The 14,263-nt window shown below is 45.7% G+C and overlaps 1 protein-coding gene across 1 annotated transcript; it reads right to left on the bottom strand.

Annotated features, from left to right (window-relative positions):
• Nucleotides 1-2,944: 2,944 nt before the first annotated feature.
• Nucleotides 2,945-13,860, bottom strand: LOC125538305 (etoposide-induced protein). The gene is made up of 11 exons (XM_048701567.2): nt 13,666-13,860; nt 13,430-13,495; nt 10,483-10,633; nt 9,861-9,913; nt 8,931-9,056; nt 8,794-8,857; nt 8,547-8,632; nt 8,358-8,440; nt 7,768-7,844; nt 7,148-7,260; nt 2,945-3,235 (listed from the first exon to the last, which is right to left on the bottom strand). Exons 1-11 carry the CDS (start codon nt 13,764-13,766, stop codon nt 3,190-3,192), a joined length of 966 nt encoding a protein of 321 aa, XP_048557524.1. The 5' UTR covers nt 13,767-13,860; the 3' UTR covers nt 2,945-3,189.
• Nucleotides 13,861-14,263: the final 403 nt, after the last annotated feature.

Below are 14,263 nucleotides of genomic sequence, written 5' to 3'. Positions count from 1 at the left end.
CCTTCGACTTTTGCCCTTGTAACCATGGTGATAACCAAAAGCTCGTTGTCATTTTGTCACCCATGATAACCGTAGTTGTGGCGTAGAACATGTCATGCCGTCATCATTGCAAGGGACGTTGAAACCAACCCACGCTCTCTGGGGTCGGCCCATCAGAACCAAAGCCAGCGTAGTTTGAGTGCCCGTGAGAATTTTTCGAGGTTGAGAATGCCGAAACCACCCAGGTTGGTTGGTCTGCCGACCAATTCCCAGTTGACCTTGCATTGACCTCCTGAGACTTTGTCAGTACTAGCCCACAAAAATGCTCGCTAGATCTTGGTGACACCTTCTTTGGTTCTTGTTGGCACGTTGATGGCTGTGAGGTAGTAAATGACCTGGGAGGATAAAACCGACTTGACTAGAGTGGAACGACCTTCCATGTTAATGTTTGTGCCTTGCCAAGGAGGTCTTTCCGGCCACCTTGTCCACAAGAAATTGTCAATCAAACTTCTTCAGACTGTGGTTGGATAGGGAGCGGCCGAAATAACACAATGGGAAACCAGTGCGGGTGACCGGGAAGCTTTGCAGGATGTCGTCAAGGCCAATGTCTCACAGCGGATCAGAGAAAGGCCGAAATCACTGCTTTGACCTTGTTAGAAAACCATAGCACAAAATAAACTCGGAACAAAATTATTTTACGATCTGACCCTTTTAGCAACGTCATAGCCCGTGGCGTTTCATCCCCACATAAAAACGCCGAGCTAGCTCGCGTTACTGCCATGGCCCCACTCGCTGACGTGGCAGGTTCGAAACGCCGAGCCAGATTGCGTTTCCGGAAACGCCAAAAGCTTTGGCGTTTCTGGCCAGGCTGAAAACGCCGATGGCCATGGCGTTGCTACACTTGATATAGTACGTAGTACAACGTCCTCGATGCCACTAGCTTCACTGTTGGTGTGGATATATAGTGAGACGTCCAGTCGATTCAGGAGGAATAATCACACAGCCAAATGCATGTGTGCGCGCCGTGCAAATGCATGGCCCTGTCTCCCTACGCGTAGTGCTAAGCACACCACATGCATGGTGCATGCACGCATGCTTCTGCCAGGTGGTTAATTAATCGGAAACAGTTCAAAAGCAAGTCATCATTGGTTGCTAAACATACCAGCAGCATGGCCTTGTCATGTCGTCCCTCATACTCAAGTCGATCGTGCATGCAGTGGTCAGTAGTCTGACCGACCCGCCAATTCAGGCAGGCAAGCACCACTAGTGGCATGCATGCCATGCTGCTCTGAAGCTACAAGCAGGCGACGCATCATGGAAACGCCAAAGCTCCTGGCGTTGCTGTCCAGAGCAGAAACGCCAAAGCCCTCTGGCGTTTCTTACGTGATCCACAACGCGAGCTACCTCGGCGCTTCTTTTTTGGACATGAACACTAATAAAAACGCCGCAGGCTATGGCATTGCTAAAAAGGTCAGATCGTGAAATATTTTCATGTCGAGTTCACTTTGTGACAAAGTTTGCTGAAAAAGTCAGAATAGTGATTTCGGCCTCAGAGAAACAATGATTTTTAGAGGGTTTGCCGTAAGCCCCTTGACTTCTCCAAAGCTGGCCAAAATTGCAGAAAGATTCTGAATGTCCCCTTTGATCGGAGCGATGAAGGATGGCAGCATCGTCAACATAGAGCGAGGTGCGCACGGAGGTGGCCTGACCTCAGAGACGATGTGGAAGACCTTGATCAGTGGCTTTGTCGAGTAACTGCTGTGAGGGGTCTACGACGATGGCAAAAAGCAGAGGTGAAAGGGTGTCATCATTTCCACAATCATTCATGACAGATATAGGGAGACAGACAGACTACCACCGTTACAAGACATTTTTTTTTTGCGGGAGCGTTACAAGACATGTTGATGGACAGCACAAAGTATAATGTTCCTGTAGTGGAAAAATGCGAAGCTTCTGTTCATGGATTGGTTGGTTGGCTAATGAGTTAGGACTTCGGTGGCCACACCAACATCAAGCAATGATGTGCAAGTACACTACTCGGGCCAGGAGATGAGAACTGTGCCACCCACATGACAAGAATTTCATACAGGTCCAATTGTCAATTGGTTCCGGGCGCGATCAGCAGCCACCTCTCGGACCCAAAATCAGAGCCTGTGTCTACTGTCTCTTGCCCCCGATGTCCTCTGTCAATGACTGTATTAAATAAAAAGACAGAAAATGTGTTTGATTGGTGTTAGCAGCCGATCGATGGGAACCAGCCGGCACTATTTTGGTTGTTCGTAAGCAAATGGTTGCATTTAATCGTCATCATTGATAGTGTTTGATAGTAGTACTATAACCATGAAATAATTGCGGGAAGGGAAGATAAATGCATGCTAGACGGCCGGAGTATTCTGTACTGACATCATGGACTGTGTCCCAAACATCTCCTCAATAGCAGCAGCCTGTACTATCAGGCTTCACAAAGCGGCAAGCATGATAAGATTATTAAGCATCTAGGAGTATCTGTGATACTAAGCTCCTTAGATATAGTACAGAAACACAACCATCAATCAGTTCGACTAGTACTCCAAAATACCAGCATAAAATAAAACGACTACTAGTCCAATATACTTGTGTGTGTTTGGTCGTATATCGCTTAACACATCAGCTGCCACTTAATAATACTTCCTCAGTCCCAAAATTCTTGTCTTAAATTTGTCTAAATACGGATGTATCAAGTCAAGTTTTAGTATTAGATACATCCGTATCTAGACTAATCTAAGACAAGAATTTTGAGACGGAGGGAGTACATGAGAACAAGTGTATTGGAGTAGGACAGAAAGAAAGGACCCCACAAAAAAATAATACTCCATCCGTTTCAAAATAGATGACCCAACTTCGTATACGTGAGAGCATAATTGAGCACGAAATGACAAATAGCAGGACAGAAAGAAAGGAACTTTACGCCAAGGCAGACAGCTGATCAACATTGTAGACAGTATGTTTGTATATTTCCTTCTTCAATTGCAGCATGTATCTCGTGGACAACCATAGTTTCTTTTTTATTGGCCCAATATATGTATATGTACAGCGGCAATGGTACAGACTATTTACATTGGGGCGTGGCACACATGAGCAGCCACGCTTTCTCGTGAACTATGCACCTCTCAGATGCAGCTTCAACATGAGAACTATGCACCTCTGAGTTCATGTGATTATGTGGACCACTCATTGCTCCTTTTGTGCCTCTGGGAACAACTGCAGCGCTTGCGTCCTGCATGCACGGTTTCAGACACGTTTAGACAGCCCAGGTACCAATGAAACTAACAATTGTGCTGCTTGAAAATAAATTTTGAGCTGGGATTGCGAATACATGATACGCAGTATAGTCTACCCAAGTGTACTTCAGACTTGAAAGAGTAGGACTACAACAACAACAACAACAAAGCCTTTAGTCCCAAACAAGTTGGGGTAGGCTCCCATAAGATCTCGCAACCAACTCATGGCTCTGGCACATGGATAGCAAGCTTCCACGCACCCCTGTCCATAGCTAGCTCTTTGATGATACTCCAATCCTTCAGGTCTCTCTTAACGGACTCCTCCCATGTCAAATTCGGTCTACCCCGCCCTCTCTTGACATTCTCCGCACGCTTTAGCCGTCCACTATGCACCGAAGCTTCTGGAGGCCTGCGCTGAATATGCCCAAACCATCTCAGACGATGTTGGACAAGCTTCTCTTCAATTGGTGCTACCCCAACTCTATCTCGTATATCATCATTCCAGACTCGATCCTTCCTCGTGTGGCCACACATCCATCTCAACATACGCATCTCCGCCACACCTAACTGTTGAACATGTCGCCTTTTAGTCGGCCAACACTCAGCCCATACAACATTGCGGGTCGAACCGCCGTCTATAGAACTTGCCTTTTAGCTTTTGTGGCACTCTCTTGTCACAGAGAATGCCAGAAGCTTGGCGCCACTTCATCCATCCGGCTTTGATTCGATGGTTCACATCTTCATCAATACCCCCATCCTCCTGCAGCATTGACCCCAAATACCGAAAGGTGTCCTTCTGAGGTACCACCTGGCCATCAAGGCTAACCTCCTCCTAACACCTAGTAGTACTGAAACCGCACATCATGTACTCGGTTTTAGTTCTACTAAGCCTAAACCCTTTCAATTCCAAGGTTTGTCTCCATAACTCTAACTTCCTATTTACCCCCGTCCGACTATCGTCAACTAGCACCACATCATCCACAAAGAGCATACACCATAGGATATCTCCTTGTATATCCCTTGTGACCTCATCCATCACCAATGCAAAAAGATAAGGGCTCAAAGCTGACCCCTGATGCGGTCCTATTTTAATCGGGAAGTCATCAGTGTCGACATCACTTGTTCGAACACTTGTCACAACATTATCGTACATGTCCTTGATGAGGGTAATGTACTTTGCTGGGACTTTGTGTTTCTCCAAGGCCCACCACATGACATTCCGCGGTATCTTATCATAGGCCTTCTCCAAGTCAATGAACACCATATGCAAGTCCTTCTTTTGCTCCCTATATCTCTTCATAAGTTGTCGTACCAAGAAAATGGCTTCCATGGTCGACCTCCCAAGCATGAAACCAAACTGATTTTTGGTCACGCTTGTCATTCTTCTTAAGCGGTGCTCAATGACTCTCTCCCATAGCTTCATTGTATGGCTCATCAGCTTAATTCCACGGTAATTAGTACAACTCTGAACATCCCCCTTGTTCTTGAAGATTGGTACTAATATACTCCGTCTCCATTCTTCTAGCATCTTGTTTCCCGAAAAATGATGTTGAAAAGCTTGGTTAGCCATACTATCGCTATGTCCCCGAGACCTTTCCACACCTCAATGGGGATACAATCAGGGCCCATCGCCTTGCCTCCTTTCATCCTTTTTAAAGCCTCCTTGACCTCAGACTCCTGGATTCGCTGCACAAAACACATGCTGGTCTCATCAAAGGAGTCGTCCAGTTCAATGGTAGAACTCTCATTCTCCCCATTGAACAGCTTGTCGAAGTACTCCCGCCATCTATGCTTAATCTCCTCGTCCTTCACCAAGAGTTGGCCTGCTCCGTCCTTAATGCATTTGACTTGGCCAATATCCCTCGTCTTCCTCTCTCGGATCTTGACCATCTTATAGATGTCCCTTTCACCTTCCTCCGTGCCTAACCGTTGGTAGAGGTCCTCATATGCCCGACCCCTTGCTTCACCAACAGCTCGCTTTGCGGCCTTCTTCGCCATCTTGTACTTCTCTATGTTGTCTGCACTCCTATCCAGGTATAGGCGTTTGAAGCAATCTTTCTTCTCTTTAATCGCCTTCTGGACATCATCATTCCACCACCAGGTATCCTTATCTTCGCTTCTCCTTCCCCTGGACACTCCAAGCTCCTCCGAGGCCACCTTACGAATGCAAGTCGCCATCTCCGTCCACACATTGTTCGCATCTCCTCCTTCCTCCTAAGGGCCCTCATTAATGACCCTCTCCTTGAACGCTAGAGCTACCTCCCCCTTGAGCTTCCACCACTTCGTTCTAGCGACTTTGGCACGCTTATCCCGCTGGACACGAATCCGAAAGCGGAAGTCGCCAACCACCAGCTTATGCTGGGGTACAACACTCTCTCCAGGTATCACCTTACAGTCTAGGCACGCACGCCTATCTTCTCTTCTCGAGAGGATGAAATCAATCTGGCTAGAGTGTTGGCCACTACTAAAAGTCACCAGATGTGATTCTCTCTTTCTAAAGAGGGTGTTAGCTACAATCATGTTGTAGGCTAGAGCAAAGCTTAAGACATCTTCTCCTTCTTGATTCCTGATGCCATAGCCAAAGCCCCCGTGCGCCCCTTCAAAACCTGTGTTAGATGTACGTGGCCATTGAGGTCTCCTCCTATGAAGAGCTTCTCACCAATCGGTACACTCCTAACCATGTCTTCCAGGCCTTCCCAGAACTCCCTCTTGGTGTTCTCATTGTGGCCTACTTGCGGGGCATACGCGCTGATAACATTGAGAACCAAGTCCTCAACTACCAGCTTGACCAGGATAATCCGGTCCCCACGTCTCTTGACGTCTACCACTCCATACTTGAGGCTCTTGTTGATCAAGATGCCTACGCCATTTCTATTTGCAGCCGTCCCTGTGTACCACAGCTTGAAGCCAGTATCCTCCACCTCCTTCGCCTTCTGTCCTCTCCATTTGGTTCCTTGGACGCAAAGGATATCAACACCTCTCCTCACCGCTGCATCAACTAGCTCCCGAAGCTTCCCTGTCAGAGACCCTACGTTCCAGCTACCTAAGCGAATCCTCCTAGGCTCAGCTAGCTTCCTTACCCTTCGCACTCGTCGAGTCAAATGCGAAGACCCTTGCCCATTTTCCACTACATCCGGGTGCCGATGTAGCGCGCCACTAAGGATGCGACGACCCGATCCTCGCTCACTTGCCACCGTATCCGGATCAAGATACAGCGCGCCACCTTAGGGGTGATGGCCCGGCCCTTGCCCATTTTCCACCACACCCGGGTTCCGATGTAGCGCGTCGCTGAGAGGGTTACGCCCCAACGAAAATCTTTTGGGTTTCATCTCCATAAGAGTAGGACTGTAATCGAATAAATAAGTAGAGCAAATTGAAGGCCTAGCATCAATCATCCGTTCCCAATGTAGATGACACTTTAGATAGTGCTGAGTCAAACTTCTCTACTTTCAGAATTAATTAGTAAAGATATACTCCCTCCGTTCCATAGTGTAGTGTGTATAGATTTTTCCAAAAGTCAAACATTACAAACTTTGACCATGTTTGTAGACAAAAATATGTACATTTAACATACCAAATGCATATCACTGGATACATCATCAGTTATATTTTCAAATTGTATATGTTTAGAATTGTATATATTTTCAAATTGTATATGTTTAAAATCTATACGCATTACATTATGGAACAGAGGGAGTATTTTGATTGGTGAGGAACAATGGTAATATTAGCTTTATTATGTGAGAATAGTTTCGCAATCAAACTTTCTCGGTAATCTATTTTGGAACGGAGGGAGAATTCATTATCACCAGAAAGGCGGCACACTTTGTTACACTTCTGCAATCTATTAAAGTCTCAAGTAGCACAAACAGCTATTTGCGTCTATCAAGGATGTGAAGAGTGCTTACGTTAGTCGCTTCGCGACAAAGAACAAGGGTATTCTATTCAGTTTCCCTCCATGCAAAGATTTCAGTTCATCAATGGTTTGCTCTTCTTGTGTACCAGCAGCTGTCATGACAAACTGCAAAAAATAATATTGTAAAGTTGGACTAAGGATTTGCTGCATGGGTTTTACATCATGAAATACAAAACAAGCAGTCACACACACTTATAACACTATGAAAGGAATGGAATCGCTAGGTCATCCATAGAGCCTCATAATATGAACACGTGAGAAAATGTAGCATTGAAAGAAGAAGAAATTATATATCTAAGTAATCATGCTCCAGGCCAGGGGATGAGCACAAATTGGCAACAAAGAAAACTTGGGTATTGGATATAAGTACTACAAATGATTGATGTGAGCTTGTCTCCTTCTTTCAGCTATAAAAAAAATCATGCCAAGTGAAAATGGCTACTATGACATTGATTTTGGTGCCTAGACTTTATTGTGTTCATTGTGCAAAGAAAGAAAAATGCATAGTGAGAACAGTCTTTTTGCTAGAAATGAGAAAGACATTATCGCAAAGTCTTAGAAGCCATCAAATGACCAGAGCAACACCCGCTTTTAGAAAGTGCTTGTCCATACCAGTGGGTATAGTATTGCCATCACACCATAACTTGTAAGAGGAGAGAAGAAGAAAATCGGAAGTACACATGGACTACCTGAGGAAGCAATACGGCACCAGAGATCATATCAGAATTGTGGAAATATCAGCTAGCAGCATATGAGCTCTTAAAGAGTAATAAGCGTAATGAACAACATGACAATAGTAAGCTAGTTTTGTAAGAAATAAAACGTAAGCTAAAATTAAAAAACAACGCTCGGTTACAATAGGTGTTCATTGAACATCTCATGTGGAATAGGATGCAAGTTCTTTAAACTGCACAAGGAATATGTGCCTTGGGAATAGCAGGGAACCTATCAGAGATGTGCATGTCCATTCAAGTTTGGAGAAGATTCCTTGACCACCAAAAAAATGTATATCAAACCGGAAGTACTGAAGCATGAGGTTCTTACCATGAAGTCAAGAACCCATGCATACAGCTGCAAAACGACTTTGGCAGCAGTAACTACCGGGAAAGCAAAAGGTTCCTTTTACACAGCTACATTTGCCTAACTCTAGTAAGAAGATGAAACACGTATTTTGCACCATATGATGACAACAATGCACATACCAAATCCGGCAAAGAAAGCCCAATTTGACTCAAAGAAATCAAGCCGGTGGTTCAGGCTCACTGCAAAGAAGTTCCACTTGTACCTGACAAAATGAGTTGGCAAACTTTACAAGGTAATAAAGTAACCTTTCTGTATAGCACTTGAGGAGAAGGTTGAATGGGTGATAAAAGGCATTCAGATGTACATACTCGAAGCAGTAGTAGGCATACATCAAAGACAGTAACATGAAGTTCATTGCCTTACCAAGGTAAGGTATGTAACCAATCACTGTAACCTGCATGACATCTAGAACATAAGAAAAATGCAGGTACTACGAAAAATAGCACCATGTAAGCTCAAATAAGCAGGAGATACAAAATGTATAAAACATGGTTAATGAAATTAGGTGTCCGGTGAGAAATGAAGATTAAGCAAACATGAGCATAGAACAAATACCTCAGCAAAGAAAATAGTCAAAAGAAGTATCGAATAGACCTGCTCTCCAACACCAATCGCAACCCTAACAACAAAGTGTTAGCACACGAAGCATGTAAAATCCAACCAGGTGCCAACAAGTTTAAATGTGAACACACCCATCAAATCCTTCAGGCCTATCTGCTGATACAGATGTGCTGTGAGGGTCAGAGTCAGATGCTTGACTTGCATCCAGCTTCTTATTTTTCACAACAGCCAAAGCATGCTTAGCAATGTCACCATACCTAGCGTAAGATGGTCAAGATCACAAAAAGGTAATGGATATTCCCTTGTTTAGCATCTGAAACATGTTTATCTTGAGGATAGTAAAACAAGGTTTCGTACCTGTAACAACAAAAGATGGCATAAAAATCAAGAACTGGATTTTCCACAGAAGAAGAAATCTAAATAAACCTCCAACAAAATACAAGTTAACTTATTTTCAGTTTACTTTTTGTGGTGTGGAAACCATATGAGCGCAACATATACAATACACAGAAGATTAAAAAGCATAAGTTGAACAGCTTTTAGCTACATCTCCCAGATTCAGTAACAAACATATGCACAAGTAAGCACTGTTCTTAAATGAAAATAGTCATAAAACCATCAATCAGATGACGAAATAATTTTCCGGAACTCGTGGCATGGTGCATTGAAATGAAACAAATTTTGACGTGAGTGTACCAAGGCTCTAAAGTGGCTTGCTGGCATATTGAAGTTTGAAGACATAGTTGCTGCAGCATATATCATTACCATATCAGTAATAGAAATTTGGAAATCCAGAAATTTCTGAAACTAAATTTGAAAGTGTCAACCAAAACCATTTCATTGAGGTTTGATACATATATTATATACAATCATAAACTCAATACTTATAACACATTTATTTTACAATTTACTTATAACAAAATTGAAAAGCATATTAACCGCTGCTGCTACATGATTCCCTTATGAACTGGAACAAGGGTCTACTCTTCAAAGGAAAAGAAATCAACAGTTTCACAAATAAGGGAAGTAAGCCACCAAGTAGTGAGAGGGACTCAGCATACCAAAGTGTACTTATTATAAAGCTGAAGATGTAGAGGGGATAAAACCAAAATACCTGAAAGAGTACATCAATTATAAGAAGCAACACAAATAATAGTGATGCATGATATTTGGGGGGAAAAGAGAATTTTAATGACAGAACATACTAAGGTACCACAAACAGTAGAGCACCAAAGGACATGATAATAGAATCGGACAAACAGCCCGTGTTGGTGTTTCTCATCTAGGATTTTATAACACCAAGTATGTCACTGGGAAAATGTAAAAGAGGCTTGAAGACAAGTAGCATTTTGCATTTGAAACAGTACTGCCACATCACGAACTTTGTTACCAGATCCTCAAGTTCTATTAAATTTGCGTGCATCATTGAAAGATAACTACCAGCTGAAAATAACTCCAATGCCAGTTCCTACTTCTCCAGCATACATTGGAGACGAAAATAGTGAATTGTCGTTAATGATCATTGATCAATACTTATGTGACAATATATTCAAAGCCAAAAGCCAATAACTTGTAATTGAAGGGGAGAACTCAAAATTGGTGAGCAAAGATCGACATGCCGTTATATGTTTGTCTAAAGCAAAACACCCTTGGAGGATGCTAATGGCGATAAAGAGCACTTACATAGAAAATCTCGACAAGCCCCGAACGTAAGAACGAATACAAGGCAACAGCTGTTGTGTGATCACATAGATGTTGTCCCCATGATTGATCGCATTGCTCGGGCAGTATCCATAGAAGAGTTGGAATGACCACTGATTTCAAGGTTAGCAAGCTATAAAGAACAAGAACTATTTTAAATAGGTATTCATGGAATGGGACACGGAAGAGAAAACCAGGATCATTCATAACAAAATCAGGAGACTGGTGCTGATCAGAACTGTAGAATATAATTCCCTTAATACAGAAACGAAGTAAAAAAGGAATCCATTGAACCTCCCTGTGGCCAGATTCCACTATATTTTGCAATAATGACGGAACAAACATCAAATGACAAAGTAAACTGGAGTAACTGAAGTGACAAACAGGAGTAGGGAAATAAGAAAACGGAATTCTTATTGTGCCCTGCATAGATCCAAACAGAATCAAGCTACGTCTCATTCGGCGGCAGATCTGGCTGTTGAAGTGTATATGTGGATTGCCTAGCTCTTTCCATCAGTTCGGAATTTTGGTTGTGTTGGCTAGTGCATGAAGCTTAACATGGTATTAGAGCTTAGGTTATTTTTTTAGCACGTGCAACTCGTGCGGATCCGATTTTGCGCCGCCACCCCACATCACACGTGAGAGGGGGTGTTTTGTGTATATGTGGATTATCTAGCCCTTTCCATCAGTCCGGACTTTTGGTTGCGTTCGCTAATGCATGAAGCTTAACACTGGTAACGGGCGCCGGCTGGTCCTATGTGTAATGCCCCGGCCACAACCACCGGTTCCCGACCGTTACACCTAGTGGGATCGATCTAGACTGGCGGCAGAAACCAACACTAGTCTTTCCTGCGCACTTTGTCCTCACTCATGCGCACCAGGGGTCAACTTCCGGGTCGGTCACCCATCCTTAAATTGCTCCAAGCCAAGCACGCTTAACTTTGAGGTTCCTTGCAGATGGGCTCCTGGAAAATAAGGAATTCCTTGTTGATATGAGTAGTCTATCATTCCTATTAAGCCAAGATGTCACACTGCGGCTTGCTGGTGCGGAACGGGGCTGGCGGGATTGGCTACGCAAGGCAGGTGCTGGCTTTGGTACTCGCCGACCGGACGGGTCAGGGATCCAGGCGCAGCTCTGCTCAGATCTGGCGTCGATGGTGAGTTCAGACGGCTCGTGGGGTATTGGCGACGTGAGTGTCGCCTCTTGCGGGCAGGTCCTTCTGCTTGGGGAGTGCCCTCAGTCGTGCCAGCTGGGTGCCCAAGGCTTGGCTTCGCCTTCTTCCTCGCTGCTCGGGGAGTGGCGGATGCGGTTGTTCAGGGCACAGTGGTGGCTGCTACTCAGCAGCATGGTGGCGGCTCGCTGCTGGGAGCTTGGCGGTGCATGGCAGGGGGGAGGTGGCGGTGGTTCTGGCCTCGGTTTCGGCCGGCGCTGATCTGGTTTCTGTGATGGCTGCTCGCATCCTGCGGTGGGGGCCTGATGGATCCTGGCTGCACGTGAAGGTGCGGTTGCTGTCATGCCGGTGGGGATCTGCACAAGCTTCGGGTGTGAACCCAGCATCGGAACTGCCCATGCTGGCGGCAAAGGCATCTGTGGACATCGTTTTCCTCGCGGAGGTGCCGTTGTGGAGCTCGTTGCAACCTCTTTTTTTTTGTTTCGTGGTATCCGGGTGAAAGCCTATGATCGACCTTGCCTGATTGGATAACGGTGGTGTGTCCTCACATCACTTCTTCTTTGGAGGCGTCATCTTGGAGACCCCAATGACGGCTATCATTACTGCGTGGAGCTGGAGGGGTGTGTTCGGTGGTGGTGGTGCAACCAGCTGGGGTTCGACGGTGGTGACATCTTTTCGGGGCTGGCAATGACACCGTTTGGTGTTGTTGAGCGGCCAAATGCTTCCCCGTGTCTCTTCTTCAGCGGTGTTCCTTTGGGGTCTCGAGGCGGTGCCTTTGGTGCCGTAGTGCTGCCATTTGCTACCCCTCGTGATGTTCTTCTACTCAGCAACCCAGAGATCTCCTCTTTTTGCCAAGTGAACTACCTATAATTGTTTGTCCGGCCACTGCTTGGATCCTTAACTTTTGTCAACTTGAAGCTGTGTGTGATCTCCATTTACACTCCATCATGGTCTATGTCCAGCCTTGGTAGAGATATTTTCTTCTGAGGCACTCTCTGTGAGCATTCACTTCGCTACTCCATTTGTTCTCTCTGTGAATGATCATTGAGCCAAAGTTTTCCCCTCCGTCAACCTTGCCACGGGCAAGACCACCCTAATGTTGGGTGTTGGATGGCTCGAGGCTGGTTTTGGTGCAGTTCCTCGATGATGGAGCCCTGCGTTATCCTGTGTCCGTGGTTTCAGCGTTGCTGTTGTTGGTGTACTCGGAGACTGATGAATTTGCCTCCGTGCTGCCTCTGCCGCATTTTCTTGCCTTGTCAGTCTCTCTTCTGCTTGTGTTTCCATGTATATGCTTATGGCATAACCTGTGCTGCATCCCTCAACCAACTATGCTTTCTTGGTTCACCCTTGTGTTCTGTTATAACTTTGTACGTGGGTTCTGTGTTTTCCTTGTTATGTACTCCCTCTGTAAAGAAATATAAGACCTTTTAGATCACTAATTTCTTTACAGAGGGAGTATCGTTTTCGGCTCAGTTTTCCTTATAAACAGGGTCAATTTGTTGAGGTTTACAATCTAATTTCTCTTATAAATAGGATCACTCTCTTGGCATATGGACAGCTTTGAGCAATACATTCAGGTGGGAACCCCCCCCCCCCCCCCCCCGGTTTATTCCTCAAAAAAATATCAATCTGAACGCATCGTACGATTTTGCTAGCCTTGAAGTTTTACTGGAGCATTTGGGCGTCCACCCGACAAGAGTAATTGCAAAAGCAGACAAATTTAGGCGAGACTGAACCTCAATTAGGAGCAACTGTACCTCCCCAGGAAGATGAACCCGTTGAGCAGGAAGCACTGAGCGATTCTGATCGACAGAGCCCTCGAGCTGCATCCAGGAAGTCGCACGGGTAAGGTTACTAGAGAAGTGATGCATCGATGCTTCGTAATGGATCAAGGGAAGCTAAAATCGCCCCCGATTTGACGAAATAACACCCAGGAACCGAGAGTAAGGGGTGGGAGGAGGGGGAGGGGGAGGGGGCGGGCGTAGAGGAGAACCTGACGCAGAAGGAGACGACGCGGTGCAGACGCGCGGCCTGGAGGAAGCCGGCGAGCCAGAGCACGGCAGCCGGCTTCGCTTGCGAGGCAAGCGACTCCATCAGAGAACGGGAGAGCCTCCTTTGGAGAAGATGTTCATTAGGAGAGAAGAAGCTGTCTGCGGACGGAATACTGCATCGCGTTAAGGTTTTTTTTTCGAGAGTTTGCATCACTTGAGGTGTTTTTTCATGACCCCAGCAAACTTTTCCCCGACACTCAATCTGACCTACATGCCTCACGTGTCAGTACGATGTCCTTCTTTCTCCGGAGATTGTCGGCGTCTTGGAAACGGGAGTTCTAAAATTTGTCTGCCTGCGGCCCATGGCGTGACTCCACCAACAGCCCTGTACGGTTTATCTTCATCAACGAACACTCAAGACCCTCGCGAGGGACCAAGCCTCGTGAGGTGGACGACACAAGACCTTCTCAGGGACGGCCTCATCAGGCTGGCTCGCGAGGGACGGAAAGATCAAGGCGAAGGACACCTCGCGAGGTCCCTGTGACGCAAGCCATGACGACCAAGGCCAGGCGGGCGCCAACGCGCGCAGTGTACTCGTTT

The sequence above is a fragment of the Triticum urartu genome, chromosome 2A, assembly GCF_056163025.1.
Source record: "Triticum urartu cultivar PI428250 chromosome 2A, HENAU_Tu73, whole genome shotgun sequence".
In the NCBI taxonomy this organism is placed as follows: Eukaryota; Viridiplantae; Streptophyta; class Magnoliopsida; order Poales; family Poaceae; genus Triticum; species Triticum urartu.
This window is presented reverse-complemented; position numbering and strand designations above follow the sequence as displayed.